The 18,845-nt window shown below is 42.2% G+C and overlaps 1 protein-coding gene across 1 annotated transcript; it reads right to left on the bottom strand.

Moving 5' to 3' along the window:
• Positions 1–388: 388 nt before the first annotated feature.
• Positions 389–15,790, bottom strand: pipox (pipecolic acid oxidase). The gene is made up of 8 exons (XM_088906550.1): positions 15,609–15,790; positions 14,473–14,621; positions 11,924–12,137; positions 8,684–8,866; positions 6,880–7,032; positions 5,139–5,288; positions 3,810–3,885; positions 389–1,307 (listed from the first exon to the last, which is right to left on the bottom strand). The coding sequence occupies exons 1-8, from the start codon at positions 15,714–15,716 to the stop codon at positions 1,177–1,179; spliced, it is 1,164 nt and encodes a 387-aa protein (XP_088762676.1). The 5' UTR covers positions 15,717–15,790; the 3' UTR covers positions 389–1,176.
• Positions 15,791–18,845: the final 3,055 nt, after the last annotated feature.

Raw genomic sequence — 18,845 nt, forward strand, 5'->3', positions numbered from 1 at the left:
TCAGAAGATGAATTTTGCTTTGCATGTTTAATGGCCTTTTAATTCTGCCATTTTCTTGTTCTATCAATACAAATTCACTTACAGCTGGAAAATGAATAGCCCCAGCGAGCTCCTGGAGGAAGACTGTATAATTTTCCCATTTGAGCTGATGTCTGCGGTCGTTCTTCGTCCTAACAGCCTGGATGATTAGTGATTAAAATGTTTACAATGGGAAAAGGTACCAACAAACAACTGTGCTTGCAGTCGGCTTTCAAAGATGAATGGCTCCAGAGCTGATGACTTTATAACAACCTGCTTACTCGGTGAAAGAGCTTCTCAACAGAGAGAGGTAAGACGAATGTGTGTGTGTGATTGCGGGGAACGCACAAAATAACAAACCAGAGCGTAATTTCTACTTTTTTTTATTGGGAATGAGATGCATTGATAATTAGACTGATAATATAAGGGCTTTGCGGTTCTTCATGCATGTCAGACCACGTGAGGGAGTCCAGCAGAGGTGCTAGCCCTCGAGTTCTGATAACGCCTGCTCCTTTCAAAAGGGACTTCGCAATAATTGAACGGAAATTCAGAATGACTCCTTTTGTTACTTCAGTTTGCAACGTGCACGTGCCTTTCCTCACGGTGGTCTGCTGCAGCCTGCAGTGGCCCTGGGGAACTATTCTGTCCTCATAGACACTCCAGTGTGCCTTCCAGTTTCTTCTTCCCACAGTTATCCCGTGAAATGAGTACGGCCAAGCCTGTTAGCTGAGTGTAGGGCAGGACAGCTCCTTGTGACCTTCCACAGGGTCATACGGTATTCAGGCTCTTCTGTACTATGGATGGGGACAGTTGGAAAGGAATACCAAGGCAATTCTGCACCATTGTAGTTTTTTCTACTTTGCCTTTGCTGAACATCTACCTTGCTTTCACAGTGTATTTCTGCACTTAACTGTGTTTTCACTGTCACTTCAGGTTTCACCATGCTTTTCATTGGATGATGTGATAGTTTGTCATACTAGTACCAGGATTGTAACTGCCCAATCAGGGTTCCATCCAGGCATCTCCTGGTTAGAGGCCCAGCTGGTTTCTGGAATGGGTTTTTTTTTGCCATTTTTTAAAAGCTAAAATTCATTATAAATCCATAGTTTCCCAGTCCAATGTTTCATCAGACCGCCTCCTGCAGAGGAGGTTTGTAACTTATAAGGACGACTTGAGGTGGGGCTGGAAGCGCTGGATCTGGAAAGGTGAAAGGTCATAGGAGGGCGTCTTATTCAGGCTGAGTTCGCAGAGGGTTTTTCCAACGACTGGACCAAACTTGAATCCGTGACCTGGGAGAAAGCAAAACCAGTTGTTTCAGAGCAGCGGAAACACCACAGGAAAAGGTTGTTTTTTTTCTCCAGTGCAGATGGAGAGAGCAGCTCTGGATCAGAAATGTGAAATCTCTGTTTTTTTTACCACAAAAGCCCCTTTGTCCCTCTCAAGGTAGAGTGATCATTTCAAACATTTTTTCCTTTTGTTCCACTCCTGTTTCCACATACTGTCAAGTGTGATTCTGTTTCAATAGCTAAAGCAAGAGCTGCCATAAAAAAGAATTTTCTGTGATACACAGCTTCAGCTGTAAAAAGTAATAAGCTTGTGGGATGCATGGCTTTTTCATATTCTCCAAAATTCTTTCGACACGTGTCCCAGCCTGACAGTAAGCCACTGAATAATGCAAATGTCATGTTCCTGGAGTCCAGACTCATGAGCCTGCTATTTGCTCTTTGTGAGTTTATATGCTGGACAGCTGGAAAGGGGCTTATTTAAGGTGATGCGGTTCACATCTCCCACCCTTTACACTGTAAATTCTCACTGGTATAGCTTGCAGCATGTGGTCTCGCATTATCATGTAGCCTGTTTTTCAAAAGTAGCCTGGGTTTCTGTGTTCAGGTGCCTGCTGACTGCATGCTGATATTGATCACGTTAGCGAGCCGACTATCTCTGAATCGATGGGTGGCGTTATGACAGCACTCTTGTCAGTACGCCACTTGACCTACAGTAGTCGCACCAGCCGGTGTCACTTACAGTAAGTCAATGAATAAAATAACTAGACCTCTTGTGGCTGTAAATATAAAATGTGTTTTATAAGAAATCATATTGCCCTGTCACGTTTCCTTTGTATGAAGTATTTACCATTACAGCCCTGGGTATCTCAGTTTAAACACGAACATTGCTTCTTAGTGCAGACCTCAGAGCAAGGAGTTCCTGTTTTCTCACAAACTGTACAAGTACAAACACTGCAGCTAATAGACCACACTGCTTTCCTCAAAAGATTTGGCCTTTCCACCCTTAACCTACAGTGTCTATCCCCGACAGTCCAGGAAAACTTTTGATGGTTGTTTTCTGTGTCTCGGCAAAATCTTTTCCGCTAAATGTGGCTCTATTGTTAATTTTACATAGGGAGTGTGGGTCAAAGAGGAACCTAATAGGAGCTGGTCCTGTGAATGACTGTCATATTCAGACAGTGAAAGTCAGAGAGGTCCCCAATTATCTACACATTCAAATAGCTGTGTGCAGGCACTTTCCTGTTTGCAAGTGGCAGGGAATCGATCTCATTTCATTTTTGTGTTACGTTAATGTACAGCATATAACCTGAAGGTTACCTGTGGGGCGCACCACATTATGGAGCTTCTCGGATGGGTTCAGAAAGAAGTCAAGTCCTGAATATTGCCCAGGCTTGTTTAAGTTAAGAAAAAAGAACACGAATACATTAACCGAGAGAGCCAAGAGCCCTTAAATACAGGCCTGCCCACTGGTGGCTGTGTAACTATGGCAACAGCTAGAACTCGTTTCGCAAACTGAGACAATTGTGCCCAGCTTTGATTACAATACATGCCAGAAACAAGGGCAAATTGTGGCTTTTTGGTTGCGTGGATTACCCTTTTAAAATCGAGCAACAATGTGAGTTTTTCTCTAGAGGAAAAACGGGCCTTGCTTTTTCAGGAAGTGAGCAAAACATGAATCATCTAAACTGTGGTCTTTGCCCTGATGCTGTTAAACCCTACCACCGCTGTAAACAATGATGATAAAGAAAGTTAATGGTGAAAAATCAACACAGTGTTATAACACCATATTACTGAATAAATGCAATAAATCCTTAGTCTTTGAAATATTAGCGCAGGGGTCAGATGGATGTACAGTAGGTGCCACAGAGACACAAACTTTGCTTACATGTTTCCGAAAACACTGTTTTAGCATGAATTCTTACATTTCAGGCTGGGCTATTCTGTGATCCAGGAATTGTGTACCTTTAAGAATACTAGATGGAACTGCATCCAAATATTACGGTATGTATCTCTATAAATTTTTTGTGTTCAGTTTTCATGCTTTAAATAGTAATCCGTGATACTACGTGCAACAAATGAGTCCAATTAGAGAAATAATCAGTTCAACTGAGTACCAGAACAGATGGAACAAAATCCTTTGGCTGTGGAGGAAAGGAGTTGTGCACCATTGGTGTGGATCATCTCAGGCTCAATTAAAGACATTAGGTAGGATAAGTGGGACCAAGAGAGTTATTCTCCTGCATTCATTGTTGGCTTTGTTTCATCTCCCAGTTACAAATAAGTAAAGAGGTTCTTGTTTTTCTCTAATGCCTGACTGAAAAAATCTTGCTTTTATTTTCTAGATATGCACTCAATTCCAGTTTGTTGGCATTTAACTTTTTTTTTCCCCCCAGCAATCGCACCATCAAATCAGGCTGTGATGAGCAGGGATGATGTGCTGTTGTGCTGTGGGTGAGTCAGGGATGGGGAGGGGGGGGGCGTTATTATTATTATCCCGGCACTGACCTGAGAAGCCCGCGCCGATGACGATGTTGCAATGTGAGGGATGGCGATCCAGGACAAAATGAGAGTCAGGAGTGACCTGCATGAAACAAGAGGCAGAGAGAAGAAGAAAAAATAAAATAAAAACTGCCGCAGACAGTCTTTCACATTTCTGCTCCACTTCAGACATTCAGATACGTTTTTTCCCTCCTTTCGTCAATGTTATGTCTCTGTGTTGTAAAGCTCTGTCCAGATCCGTTAGCTTTGAAATAAAATGGCTGAAATGTCAATTAAATTGCTTACCACCCAAAGAAGGACAAACAGCGAGTGAAAGACAGCAAAACTCTCTGTTGTTGACTATCTATGATTTATCCTTGCAGAGTTATGTAGTTTGCCATACCTCCTTGTAAGTATGATTTCTTTGCACTTTTACATTTTTGTTAAACAGTCTCACGGCACTTGGAATCATGAGCTGCCAGCATGCAGAAGTCTTCTGGAAGCAGAGCAGAGTGACCTTGGCTCCTGCGCCTGTGAACACTCCCTCCCCCCACAGACCCTGCTCACTGCAGCAGCCCCTGCCGAGCTGTAACCCACAGTGACAACTTAACAACCCACCGAAATCAACCTGCCACGATCGCTTCTTTGCTGCGCCTCTGTTCATTGCTTCTGAAGGCTGGTCGCCATTTCTGCGCTACGGTGCAACTTTTCTTGTTCCAGAGTCGGTTTTTGCTAGGGGAGGCAGAAGCCGATATGAAAACGAGGGCGCGAAATGATCTGCCCTCGCCTGTCGGAAGTGAGAGGAGTCTGTGAGGGAACGTCTCGGGGATCTGCATGTGTTAGTTGGCAGCTACGGCAGCGAAGCTGTGCTTGGAAGAAGGCTGCTGGATTCAGTGTGTCAGAGCTCGTAGCGTTTAGCAAATGGGCCGTGCTGAGCCCTCCTTTCCCGGAATATAAAAAAGGATGAAAGTTATTCTTCTTAAGCAGGAAGCAAACATCCTCAGAATCATGTGTTCTGTCCTTCTATTTCCACATTTCTCTCCACTCCAAAACCAACAAGGCTGAGATGCACAGATCGCACAGTGATAGCCAGGCTTTGCGTTGACAAAGGCCGACCTGGTCAGGGTCCGAACCGGAGACTCTGGTGTTATCAGAGCCAACCTCAAACCACCAGAGCCCTCCCAGGCCCGTATTCCACCGGCCACTGTCGTACAGCAGCGCCTCCTGAAAGATTTGCTCAGGCCCATGGTTCGAACCAAACAAACTTGGCAAGACCAGCGAGAGACGAGACCATCTGGATTTGGAATACAGATGTATTGCTCTAATTTCCAGAACTGCTCTCCAAGCCCTGCTCACCGTATACAAACAGCTCTCCACGATGGCAGGCGTGGACACCAGGCCTGGGAAACAGCGGGAGACGTATCGGGACAGGATGTCAATGTCCTCCCGGGATGTCTGTATGTCCCTCTGGTCGGCGTCGGTCTTGCTGCCGCTGTGATAGCAAATCTGAAACGACGCCAGCAAGATCAGGAATACACAGGTTTTGGTTTGATCTGACAGCCTCCAATTCTGAAATCCCAGTACATCAAGATTTCTAGAAGTGTCTTCCATCACTGGCTAACATTCACATTAATCTTTCACTAGAGAACCTTTCAGTTGGTTCACTTAAAAAGCCAGGGAAAGTCTTTGCACACTTCAGTGAAATCTAAAATACTTTTCATGCAATATTTGTTCCTTAATTGGGACTATTTAGCTAAATATTCACATTCAATCACTGAGTTGAATCAGACTGAAGATTCCTGCTGTCCTCACATAACTTGTGCTGCAGCACTGTGTGGGTTTAGTGAAGGACATATATACAGGATGAGTGGCCTGGTACAGTCTGCTGCTCCTGTACAAGCAAGCAGTTCACAAATTACTTCTAAATTGTTGCTGGGCATAGCATGTTTAAACTGAGCGTCAGAGCAGCGGAAAAACAAACAGGACCGTCAAAGCATATTAGACCAAATGGATCTCTATCACAGACCTCAGAACAGTTTTATGCTGTGAGTTTCCTAAGTGACAGCGCTAGAATTTCATTTCATCTCTGAATTAAATGAAATATCTTGTAAAAGTCACTGATGCATGTCTCTCTCCTCAATATTCTGAAGCTATCAGTTTACAGAATAAATAAAGTGCCTGGTCTTAAAGAGCTCTCTAAACAGCGAAGCCATGCTGCGTGCCATTTCAGAGCCATTGTATGTTAAATTTGAAAATTCTGATGATTAAGTATTAAGGACATTGCAATTCAGAAGGGAAGAAAATTGCTTGCTGTCGGTGTTATGTGGAAAAGTATTTCCATTTAATAGACCGTGTGTAATTTCTAAAAAGTGTATCTAATGACTTTTAAAGAGGATCTTCATCTAGAAAATCCCGCCTCATCCCTGCAAGGTATGCACTGGTTTTTCTAGAAAGACAAACAGAAAACGTTTCTCACCCAGATCTGATATCTGCACTTTGTATTTAAGCTAAATTTCTTTGAAATAGTAAGACCTTTATATACGTACTTGATGTACAATGCTGAAATTATTTCACAATTGACAACATCCAAGGAAAGTGATTTACTGTAAAATCAGAACCTCTCCATCTCCAGTTCACATCTGCTGTTGCTATTGGTGTTCTTTTAAAAATATCCTGCAGATGCTGTCCCGACATATTCTCAGCAGTGGGACTCCTACTGGGATATCAGTGTACTGGGCAACTCAGTGCTGCATGTCAGGGAGCCTCAGAGAGGTGTCTTCGTTGTTTAAAACATTCAACAAACTTAATAAACAGAGAGACATGTAAGATAAAACATAGGAGGACATACTGTACGGTAACCAGAAAAGACGAGACAGGACAGAATGTTAGTGTAAGACTTAAAAGGGAGAATTGATGGTTAAATGCAGTAGAGTTGACTTCTTATGTAAGCGTTAGGGATAATCATAGCAACAAAGATATTTTTAAAAGGGGGGAATATGGTGTACATTGGTGATGCAGGATACATGCTTTCTTCTATTAGTGTACACATGTATGTGCCTCTTTGTATGCCAAGAGAGAGGTGTCTTTGGTCACTCACCTTCATCAGACCTGGATACTCATTGGATGGAAGACCGTAAATATCATGTTTGGCTCCATGCGACTTCACCCCAATGAAGCACGGAAACTGGCTGCTGATCCCATAGGTGCCCGGGACCTTTTCTCTCCAGTAGCAAACGTTAATTCTCATCACCTGTCCAATTTAAAACTCAAGTCAGGCGCTCGGATTGAAAGGCAAACAGATAAATAAAACAAATCCAGCCTGATAAAGCAGCGCTGTTTACCTTGCATCACTTTAATTACCTCCAATCCCCCTGCAATTCCGTGTGTAGCGATGTAGCTGCATTACAATCAGGATTTAATGAAATGTGCTCAATAATTATAAAAATCAAATTTTCTGATAGCTATAGCTCTGCACTCTGTAGCTGCGCGTTTAATGAACTGATGGGTTCCTAGTAATGTAGGCGACCCGAGGAAATAGAAAAGTGACTGGTTTCCAAAGAATTTCTCACATTAGCTTTCTTGTTCCCTTTCCTTCCTCAGATACAGTACCTGCTGTCTTCGGAAAAGGCTGGCCACTAAACATTGGAAAATGTTTCCGTTGTGAGTGTTTGAAGATTCAAGAGGTTTTTTTTTTGCTCTCTAAAGCTACAAGACTTGCATGCTCCCAACTATGTGAAATCACATTTAAATCCCTATTCCTCCTAAGGAGCTGATAATGAAGAGCTTTACTGTTTGTTTTTTCACCATGCTGTGCAGGAGGGAGGGTGCTGTTTATTCTAAGTGTAAAAAGCATTGTGTTTCCTCCAGAGCCTAACGCATTCCTTCAAGGTCTGCTGACTCTATCAGCTACTTGGCTAGTCATAATTCATCGCCTATGGCCAGGGGACTGAGCTATTTTTAGAATGTCTATTTCTTTCTTTTTTCATTTTCTGTATTTCACATCGAGACTCTTCAGATGTGATACTCATTCTGCAAAGGCAGTGCTTGTGTTCGCGATTAAGTCGAGCAGGAACCAGAACACAATTTTAAAACAGTCCAGATGGAGGCAAGCAGCACCGGCACAACAAAAATAGATTGTTTTAATTAAGTTCCATTGATTTATCACTGGGTGCTGATAAGACATTCCCAGATATTCAAGACAGACTGATGAACTCCAGTTCTTTTAAGGGCAAAGTGTATGTACTGTATGCAGTGAAAGTCTCCTCACAGACACTTCTAAAGAAGCCCAAAGTCACGCCAACTCAGATCTACAGGGAACTTTCCAGTGGAACTCAAGGGTACTTTAAGTCATTACTCTGTACAGTGAAGTACACTGTCCTTCTTTATGGATCTACCAAAGTATGAAGGTCAGGCTATTAAAGTGTCATTCTGCCATGCTAAATTTAAAGTAAGACATTTATTTAGTCATTGCTACTGAAAGAGGTGCCACCGGTTACTGACTCAAAAGCTTTGGATACTTATTCGCATTAGGATATTTAGTGTTGCATCATTTATAATAATTCAGATATCATTATAATAATTGCTTACACTTATATTCTGGACACTCCACTCAAAGCACGTTACAGGTAATGGGGACTCCCCTCCATCACCACCAGTGTGCAGCCCCACCTGGATGTGACGGCACCCATAGTGCACCAGTACGCTCACCAAATAGTAGCTATCAGTGGGGAGGAGATATATCTTATGTTTTTGCGTTATTTGTTTAATCTTAATCTAGTTGAATTTTAGGCCTAAAATATACAGGAATTCAGCCCAGCTCACAAACGTTTTCTTGGCACTGTAAGAACAGATCCAGTTGTGGAGGTGTGCAGCTGTTTTTGGCCTCCAGGCAGGTACTGTACCTGTAGGGGGAGCTGCAGCCCAGTGAGGCTCAGCATGGCGTTGGTCCATGGCCCCGCAGTGATCACCAAGCTCTTCGCACTGTATGCCCCGCGGCCTGTTGTCACGGTGACCAGCGACCCAGGCCGGATGTCGAGAACTTTCTCCCCATCCCGAATCACTCCTCCTAGACGCTGGAACACCGCCTTGGGGAGTGAGGCGCATAGCAGATCAAGGCAGTTAGCAGAAGAGAAAGGAGAAGGATGAGCAGCGCATTTGTCTACGCCTGTCCTTGCCTGCTCCACTCACTGCAAGGGTCCAGACAGGCCAGGGTCCAGCTAACAGGGATAATGGTCTGCCCGTGCACATCACAGCCACAAGCCTAACAGAATCACAGTGTAAAAAAGCAACACATTGCAGGGGAACTCTATTACTGCTGCTGTGAGGAGAGTGCTCTGCGTGGCTGTAATAATGATGTTTAAAGAGCCTTTATGTCCATGGGTACAGTAATAGATCACAATATCCAAGGCCTTCCATTTGTTTTGTTTTTGTTTCTTTTTTTTGGACTATATAAATGTTCGTTTTGGAAGAAAGAACTGTAACTTCATGAGTGGGATCTGTGTGTTGTCACTGTGCTTCAATCAACAGGACAGCTGAGCCTTGACTCACAAAGGGGACTCATTGCCACGCCCAGAGAGCACTTGTCCTTAGTAAATGATTTTGGTTAATGCATGAAGTGCAGATCTGGAGACTGAAGAGAAAGGGAAAAGGAGAAAGGGATAATCTGTTGCATCTAAACACTGAAGACAGAATAGCTGTTGCCTACTTGAGATTAGTTGCTTTCACTGTCTTAATGAGTTTTCAATTACTTTGTAATGGTTAGCATTTTTTTATTCAAATTCATTTTAAAAGCTTACAGAAGTGTTTTTACTGCCTAATGAAGGGTTTGCCTATCTCGGTCCTGGTGACCGCTGCCCCGTTTATTAATTATTTATTCGTTTCATTTAAAAGATAAGATACTTTTCAGTTCTTTGTGTTCAATTCAGATTTTGCAATTGAATTCAATTCAGTCTTTTTATCCTTCCAAAAACTTTTTGGAGAGGTGTTGATGATGATTATTTCTGTGCAATTTCCTGTGCTGGTGCTGGTGGGTTTAAACTTGCAGGCTGGATTCTCGCTTAGCCTTCGAAAGGAGCACTTCAGAGTCGATTCTTTCACATTAAATTACATTTCAAAGCCGGATTCCTTTTTTGATTCGGTATTGAGACACTGCTATGTCAAATGAGATCTTCATCACTAGATTTTGTATTAAAAACTTTAAAGTCTTGTATTGACCATCATAACTAGATAGGTTATTGGATACATTTACAGTATATTCTTCACCAGAAAAATCCTTTTTTTTCTGGAATACATTTACACTTGATTCATCTCTCATGGCGTAAAGACTCTGTCTTCTCTGCTAGAGTGTGCCTCATTTTCCCTTTTTTCAAGTTGTTGAATTATTGAGAACAGATCTTAATTTTGTGGTGTAAAAAATGTTCACTTTTCATGTTATCTTAGGGTCCTCTGCAATATGGAGTAGGGGATTTCAGGGGAAAACACAAAAAAACAGTATAGTTGGGGAACACAATTGTTCTGTATGCTTCTTAAATTAAAAGAGATGTCAGCCTTGTGTTACAAACTGCATTTTAGGATTAATTGCAACTCTTTAAGAAAGCTGTATTTTTATTTTGCGCTGTGTCTATCAGTACTTCATTTTTAATTGCAGACACATTGTTTTAGAGTAAGGAGGGCTACATTATTATTTCTTTTGCAAAGCACCTCCCAGGTACATCACATCAATGATAATGACTCTATCATTTGCTGCTTTCTCCTAACAGGAATCTGACAGCTCTCTCAATCTGTTGCTACGTTGATGTTTAAAATGGATCAGAATTTATTAAGACTAGATGAAAATAAATCAATGGGCTGTAGAAATAGTGCCAAATGAGGGGCATTTGTTTCCATAGTGCTCAAGTAGCTTAATCCATATTTTGTGAATGAGCATTGATTTCTTTTTTAACATAATACTAATAGAAATACTACTGTCGAGGGATGATGGCTGTGCATTCCAGTTGCATTGTCTGGGGCCCGCAGAAACCTGCGCCTGCTGTAAACCTGAGAACATGCTCCTCTTCAGCAGATCTGTAAGTGAAACTTGGAATAAACTAGCTGGGGGGGAAAATGGCTTGATTTCTGAAGAAAGAGGCAATGTTCTGGTTTGCTAAGTAATCCTGAATGCAGTAATAAATGTGTGCAAAGCCAGCTCTGTGGAACAATTAACATTTAGATTCAAATGTAACCTTCGGCAAATCAACTTTTCAAGCTTCCTGCAGTCCTGTGCTGTTTTGTGTCTGTGTGTGGGTTTGTGAATTCCAGGACTGACTCTGACCTGTCTCATTGCTCAGTGTGGGATAGCTGCAGAGTGGGAGATGATGGGCACATCACTCTTGGCGCACTGGTGTGGGAAGGAGAGTTGACACTTCATCAGTAATTTTGTTATAGGCTGCAATAGAGTGTGGGTCATAACTTGTCAGTAACCTGCTATCTTTCCTACATGTTTCAAAACAGTGTCCGAGAGAGGGAGCACATTAAATTGGACTACAAAAAAAGATTTCACATCAAGACATTTTTCTTTTTCTGCTTCATGTGGGAGTTGATCTAATCTCCATACTGTATAGTCTTCAGTCTGTAGTCTACAGGGCTTCGCAGTAATAGGGATGTCCCCTTGGATTCCATCAAATACTTTTCTTGTGTTTTCCAGGAATTAACCTGGAATAAACAGCACTCAGATCACAGGAACACAGGGGGGATTACCTGGAACTCTAATGGGAAAACACAGCTTTCATCTGCAAAACTCGATGCTGTGATTATAAAATGTACAGAAGCCTCATATTTTTATCTCATATTATGTATACATGTTTTTTTTCAGTCGATTCGATTCTGACTGCAAACCTTTGCCTTTGCCTTTTGCTCTAATCTACTACCATGGTTTACCACTGTAAATGTAAATGATGATTTTTGATGAAAAAATATTGACAGTAATATTCATAGGAATGCACAGTGAGTGTAAAGAAAAACAAAACCTTGGTGAGTGTGAGTGGCATCACCTTGCAGTTTTTTACCATGGTAAAAGATTCTTAGAGCTAGCTCTTGACAATTGCTAAGTGCACCACATTCTTGCCTTTAGGAACAGCTGAGAACAATGCTAGTGTGCACAGTACCTGCACAGCCCTGAGCGCCCGGTCAGCAAACAGCACACCAGCGGTCTTGTCAATGAGAGCCCTGTCACCACTGATTCTCTTCACACTGGGGAAGCGCTGGGCAAACTGGACCGGGTCCAGGATCTCAGTGGGCACCCCATTCTGCAGCAGTGTGTTTTTATACATCTGAAAATCAGGCCCCTCCTCCTGGCCCATGACCAGAAGCCCCGTGCGCCTGTAGGAGAGACCAGAGATGGTGGGATTTGAACTCTTTCAAATAACTCTTAACCATGTTTCCTAAGGAAGCAAGGGCTGTGAGCAAAGCTTTTGAAAACGAAATGCAAATGACTCTTGGAGCAGCTTAACGGATCTGACCCTAGATCAATAAAGCCCGAATCTCTGCACTAACACTGAGAGGATTCGTGCAGGTTGAACGTAGATGGAAATCTAATCTATTGACAGAATAAATGATCTGGTGTTAAAATAACATGGTTGACAAATCGCCAGGATGTTCTGCACACGTATGTCAACAGCATGAGAACTGTGAACAGAATAGTTGCAATGTAATCAGCTCCTGGTGTGACTCTGCCTTGGGTTGCACAGTTCACGTTTGGTTTTTGATGGTTCCGTGAGCTTCTGCCTTTAAGTGAATCTGAGATCTTTGTGCAATTGTGACTTTAGTGGATAAACCTCTGAGGGTTTCCAGGGGCCTCCCGATAGACTCAACCAGTAAAGGTGCTCACCTGACTGCAGGATGACCTCTATTATCACAGATTCAAGCCTGGGTCATGTCACAACCTGACTATGGTTTCCTATATATGTGTCCATGGGGGTATTTTGGGATTAGTCAGCCAGGTTATAGTTGCAGGTTGGCAGTGAGGGACGTGCCTCTCCTCCAATCAGAATCGAATCACTTGGATCACTGAAGGTGGACCGCCAGAAGCTGAACAGGTCAGAAGTCCACTTCTTCATTCTCCCCGTGTGCAGTTGTGAGGTTTATAGTTACAAGCTGATGTGGAAAATATGCACAGCTGGACATAAAAATAAATAGAGATACTAAACTATAAAGGAGCAAAAATTAGAACCGTTTCTGGGTCTAAATCATGTAAACATATTAAGTTACTTTTAACCCAGGCAGGATTAGGACGGTCTTTGACTTAGGGTGAATATCACTCTTCACACGTTGTGTGTAGGCACTACTTCAAGAGGAACTTTCACATCGCAGGATGCAATTGAAATAAGAGCAAAGGTATGAGCAGCTACATTTTCTGCCTGTTTGCAATCAACACTCCATTGGTCTATTTAAAGCGTTTGGAGATGAGTTATAATTCAGCAGTCCATAATGGCTGATGGATTCATAGCCCTGTCTACAGCGTGATCTCAGCATCACTCCGGATCCGCCAGCCAGCTTGATGAATTGGCAATTTCAGCTGACATGACTCCACAGTCCATCAGGGAATTTTATGATGGCTTGTTCTCCCAGGGAAGAGTGGGGTGGGGGGGGAGGGATCAAATATGATCCATGCTCTGATGTCATACCCCTCTGAATGATTAGTATGTCTCTAGAGCTAAAGAATGGCCCTGAGTGAGGTTATAGTTATGGAGATTTGGGATATCTCTGTCTGTCCAGTGGTCCCTACCCGATTTTGAAATATGGCTCCAACACACAGAATCATTCACAAAGATATACTGACTTTTCACCACAGTTTTCATACTTCAAGCTTTCACAGCTACAGGGCCACAGACTGCCTTAAACTCAGGGCCATCATTCACTGGCACAGGATGAGAGAAATAGATTTCATAATGTTAATACTGTACAGAAAGATTTTACACTAACGTAAAGAAATCGTTCCTTTAACAGAAGGCTTATCGATCCCCTCTCCAAAAAAATCTAATCAGATGCCTGATTGCCATTTGTCCCACTGTGGGTTCTGTGGACGCAGCTGTGGGTGTGTGAGTCAGTGTGCCATCTTAGCTGCTAGTCCAGCCCTCTCTATTGTCAGGAGCCAGGCACGAGCTTGCTGAAGGGAGAGATGGAAAAATGAATGAATGAAGTCCAGTGCATTTCAAGCTTTGGGTTAGTGCAGCCAAGGTCTACATGGATACAGGATCCTATCCCTGAATAAACTGTGGTATTATGCTAATAAGAAGCCTATTGTACAGTGCATCCTACACTTTCCGTTGATCATGGAAGAGGTTAAACTACAGAAATAAGTAAAGGTTTATTCCACGCTGAAAAGAGATGAAAAGAAACACAACTTCGGGTGTCAAAATGAATGTAAAGACACAGGGCTCACACCCGAACAAGGCTCCACAGTCGAAACATCATGTTTCTTTTCTTCTCTTTTCAGCAGGGAATAAACCTTTAGTTGTTCCTTTGCAGCCTACGCATGCTGACCCAGCCCCCTGCTTGAATTACTTTAAACTACAGAAATGCCTGTTTGATGAGGTAGCGTGACCGGTCATTGCTGTAGCATTCTATTCACCAACTAATTGGCCTGGCTAACTAAAATGAGAAGCCACTCAGCAGGGTCAGGGTCCTTTGGGTTAAAGGCAGATTGATGGTGCACCTGTACAATTGCACATTAGCTTCTTTTTCCAGCTGTTCCCACAGCTGGTAGCTCTCCTCCATCATGCGAGTGTAGAACCCTTGCTCGTAGGCCTTCCGAATGATGCGTGTCTGTCCGTGTGAACTTCCCCGAGAGTGGGGGAGAACAAACTGCGAGGGGAGAGATTCAAATTACAACAGAGACAGACCTCAAAAACACAAAACCAGCCCTGAGCTGAGAATCCAGGCCACCAAACAGCACTGCCGCCGGTGGAATGAGACAAGAGTCCTGGTTTTTCTTTGTGTCTTTTGCCCCTGTGCTCCTGTGCTAGCCGAGCTCTGTCTCTCTTTCATATTTCAGAGGTGATATAATATTGGAAAGAATCGAGGTGAACATCATTCAGGTTTCTAATGCACAAACATGGGTGAAGTGTACAACCTGTGAGAGCTAGTTTATGTTTCAAGTCTTTTCCTTAGATAAATATCTCATTTATTAAGACTGATGGATGATGCATGTAGGTAGGGTCATTTTAAAATTCCAAGATTCAAAATCACATCCAATTTTCTAGCACAACAGCAGCTACATTTTATTTGCAAATGGTTAGGGGTGCTTGGTAAATCATGTATCTTCTCATTGGCCCTTATGTGTCCTCATTTAAAAAACAAAATCACATTTTTTTATGAGAAACATCTCTAGCTTCTTATTGGTGGGCCAAAACACACACATCATCTTTTAACGTTTATATTGTTATATAAAAGACATGCTATTTTTATGACATTTACTAGACATTTTAAAATGCTGCCAAAGAGCCCAGCACAGTGCTGATAAAAAATATTTTAAAATAAAATCACAGTTCATTTAGTCCTGCAGAGCAGACTGCTACAGCATACATCTGTTACCTAGTATATGGATATTAATATACCTATCATTGCAATTAAGTGCTCAAACAGAATGACAGGTTTTTTTAAGTTACAAGTAGTTTTTCCCTCTGAGTCTGTATGGAAACATGAGCAGTATGGTGGCATTTCTGCGCAGATCATGCAAACTTCTGTACAGATCATACTGTACATGAGTACGGATCGCGCTGCAATTAAACAGATAAGCATGGCCCAGCTGGGTGAGACACACGGACAAGGAGCTGCTCCCTCAGTACTGACCTGTTCAAGGAGGAGCACTTGCTTGTTACTTTTCGCAAGGTGATAAGCCGTGAAGGAGCCCTGAATTCCTGCTCCAACCACAATGCAGTCGAAGTGGGAGAGCGCCATGTTCAGAAATCTGTTCTCGCTCACGTTTTCTCCAAGTTTAAAGCCTCTCCACAGTCTTCTGGCTCCACCTCCTACCAACTGTGTCCAAAGGTCAAAGTCGCAGTTATGCAACAAGGCGTGACGTCGTGGTGCTACACTGTGCCCTACTTCTGCAGCTGCCTGAGGCAAGGCATGGGGCTATCTTACACACCTGCTCTTCAAAACTACTGTGGTAGCACTTTCGAATAAGTGCCTGTATTTTTAATGTGTTTACATATGGAATAATCCATAATTTCCTGTTAATCTGACATGCACTTTATCAAACTTTATTAAAGTCAGAGCCATCGTAGTCTGGAGAGCATCAGCTTTAATACACATTTTTTTAATATCACTGATTTCTATCCCTGTGGATATCTTAAATCTTATCTGAGAGACGCTTACTAGGACAAAGAGTCAAAGTGTCTTCCTGACAGATGTTGAAATGCTTGGTTCTAAAATGAAAAACAAAAAGCAGATGTCAGAATATTTATGAGGTTAAATAAGAAGAAAAAGGTAGTTGTCATTATATATATATTTCAAATGATGTCTCTTCTTGCTGTTCTAGACATTCTGAAGCTATTCACTCGAAATAAACTCAAATGCAGGGGGGACGATCTGTTACAGTCCAGAGTAAGCAGATGGTTCCCTTCAGTACAGCCTGGGGATTTTTTAATAGAACATGGACTGCTCAGTACACTGTGGGGTTGTTCACATGTGTCTAAGAACCTCATACTATTCCACACTGCAAGCAGCGCTTTTCATAAATAAGACTGTCTTCCAAAGAAGCTGCCATTGCAGATTATTTCTGTTTTATTATAATAAATAATAAATCAGGTATTGCCCTCCTACATCATGAAAAGCAACAAGGTCTCCTAGCTATCCTTACTAATCCATCTCTCACCTACCTAATTACACCACTAATTGGCTTAATTAGTCAACATTAACATTGTGTTTATCCATTGACTGGTGTAGCGTCTTCAGCACAGGAAACACAGAGATCTCCATGACTCAATCTAAATCTGGAAAGTTCTATACTTTTTGCTAAGTGACTTGTTAGCTTTCAGGAGTTCATGTATCCCTCCAAAAACATCTTCAGGTCATGGGCTTTAAAGAGGATCCAGAGCCACTTTTCTCCAGTTTAGGAGAAGTAGGTGGGGTTCCAATCTTCCTTTCCTTAATGGGAACACAGACGGGTGACACCCCAGTATCAGCACCATGTTCGAAGCTCCTTGAGTATTGTCTTTTGGGATAGCAGAAAACATAAGTCCTCCAGTAGGGAACATATGACTACTATTCTGTTTTGTGGGCTTCTGTAGTGCTGTAGATTTTGAAACAAGTGTTCTACTGTGGCACTGAGCAGGTTGCTCATACATGATGCCCTGAGTGCTTGAGTGATCTGTCTCTGTCAGCCATCTGGGCACTTTGACTTTCACCCACGTAGCATGCTCCTCTCCTGTTAGCTGTGCGACCACGAACAGCTGCTCTTTTCATTACGAACAGTGCTTTCTCCATCCTTTTATCTCTCAGTACCCCCCTCATCTGAGTCCCCTCTTCCCCACCTAAAAGCCTTTCTGTGGACTTTTTGCATTATGAGTCAAACAGCAACAAATAAATAACTCTGAAGTACTTGTACTTTTTTATTGTTGCTGCTCCTGTGCCAGATGCTAGTTTCTTTTTTTTTAGCCACTGTTCTGCAATCAAAGGAGCTGACATTTCTAATGCACCTTTGTGACTGTGTAGTTGACATGCATAATGTAGTTACCTTTTATTTCCCTTCTGTCTTCCTGTCAGCTCCGGCAACAGCAAAACATATCAGTAGGAGATTTATTTTCATTAAACCTTAGTTTTCGCCTTTGAATTAATTCAAGTGAACGCTTGGGTATAAGGACTTTAGTGTTTGTTACTGGCCATTTTCTTTATTATGTGCAAATTTTCAAATCACTCTTAACGTCTTTCTGTCTCGGCTCAAAGTGACGCTGCCTGAACCCACATGGGGAGAATCGGGAAGTGTAGACAATGCAAAGCTCTAATGATTTAATTGATTTTTTTATTTCCTTTCATTCTTTTTTCAATTCCTGCTTTTGCTACAGGCAGCTAGAGTGTCATTCTGAATAGGCTCATTTGCAATGGATTGATTTTCAGATCGGTTACCCTTTGGTTACAAAGACAGAAGAACTTGCAGTGTCATCACAGCTGAGATGAGTCAGACAGAACACCTGGCCCCACTATTTCTGAGCACCCTGTTGCAGGTAGGATTGCACTAAAGCATTTTTCCTGGATAAATCACTTGTGCAATATCTAATTTTGCTTGCAATTCACTGATTGCAATTGTTCATCAATTATGAAAGAACTTATGTGAAACTTTAGAAACTCTCATTCCGAACACTGAAAGTCAGATTCACGACAAATATAAGTTCAACCTTTGCCTCCTTCAGTTTGGTGATTGACGTTTCTAAAAAGATGGGCAGACAGCTGGTTTGTTGCTGCATACTACAGGTCTGAAAACTGAAAGGGAGAATACTGACAATACATATTCAGTGTGAAGCACTCTTCCGTTCTGCACTTTGCTGAATTTAATTAAGTCAGTGCAAGGCTCAAAGTTGCCAATAGTTCTGGTCATTCTCCAGAAAGGGTTTCAGAACTGTCATCAGTTCTTTCTTATGACATACTGTAGTTTATCTGACACATGTATTAAAAATATTTCATATGAATTTGAACATAAAAGTACATCTAGAACTTCTACAATAACTACCACCCATACTGGCACATTTCCCTTTACTATATATAGTACAGTATATATGCTACATTTTTACCTGTTTAACTATGCAACATGAATGTACTGTATAATGCTATTCCCATAGTGCAGAATCCCACCACAGCTCTTCTATATGAATGTCAAATCTGCTGGACAGTGGGATGTCAAAACAGCTCTCATGCACACTTTTACTGTATATATCTACTGTCTCTCCAGTGCTGCTGTGGGATATTTTAAATGTGTAATTGGTTTGACATGATGACCGAACTTCCTGTCCACCAGACACCTGCTCCGGAACGCGCAGCTGTCTCAGGTTCACTGCAGTCTCTCTCTCTTTCCCTCTGCACACGGACTCG

This window comes from Atractosteus spatula, chromosome 27 (assembly GCF_055471065.1).
Source record: "Atractosteus spatula isolate fAtrSpa1 chromosome 27, fAtrSpa1.hap1, whole genome shotgun sequence".
NCBI lineage: Eukaryota > Metazoa > Chordata > Actinopteri > Semionotiformes > Lepisosteidae > Atractosteus > Atractosteus spatula.

Coding starts and splice junctions, on each gene's coding strand:
- pipox (XM_088906550.1), bottom strand. CDS start 15,716: ATGGCGCTCTCCCACTTCGACTGCATTGTGGTTGGAGCAGGAATTCAG. Junction 5,289..6,879: donor AGTATCCAGGTCTGATGAAG/GTGAGTGACCAA, acceptor GCGTCGTTTCAG/ATTTGCTATCACAGCGGCAG. Junction 1,308..3,809: donor CATCGGCGCGGGCTTCTCAG/GTCAGTGCCGGG, acceptor GCTTTCTCCCAG/GTCACGGATTCAAGTTTGGT.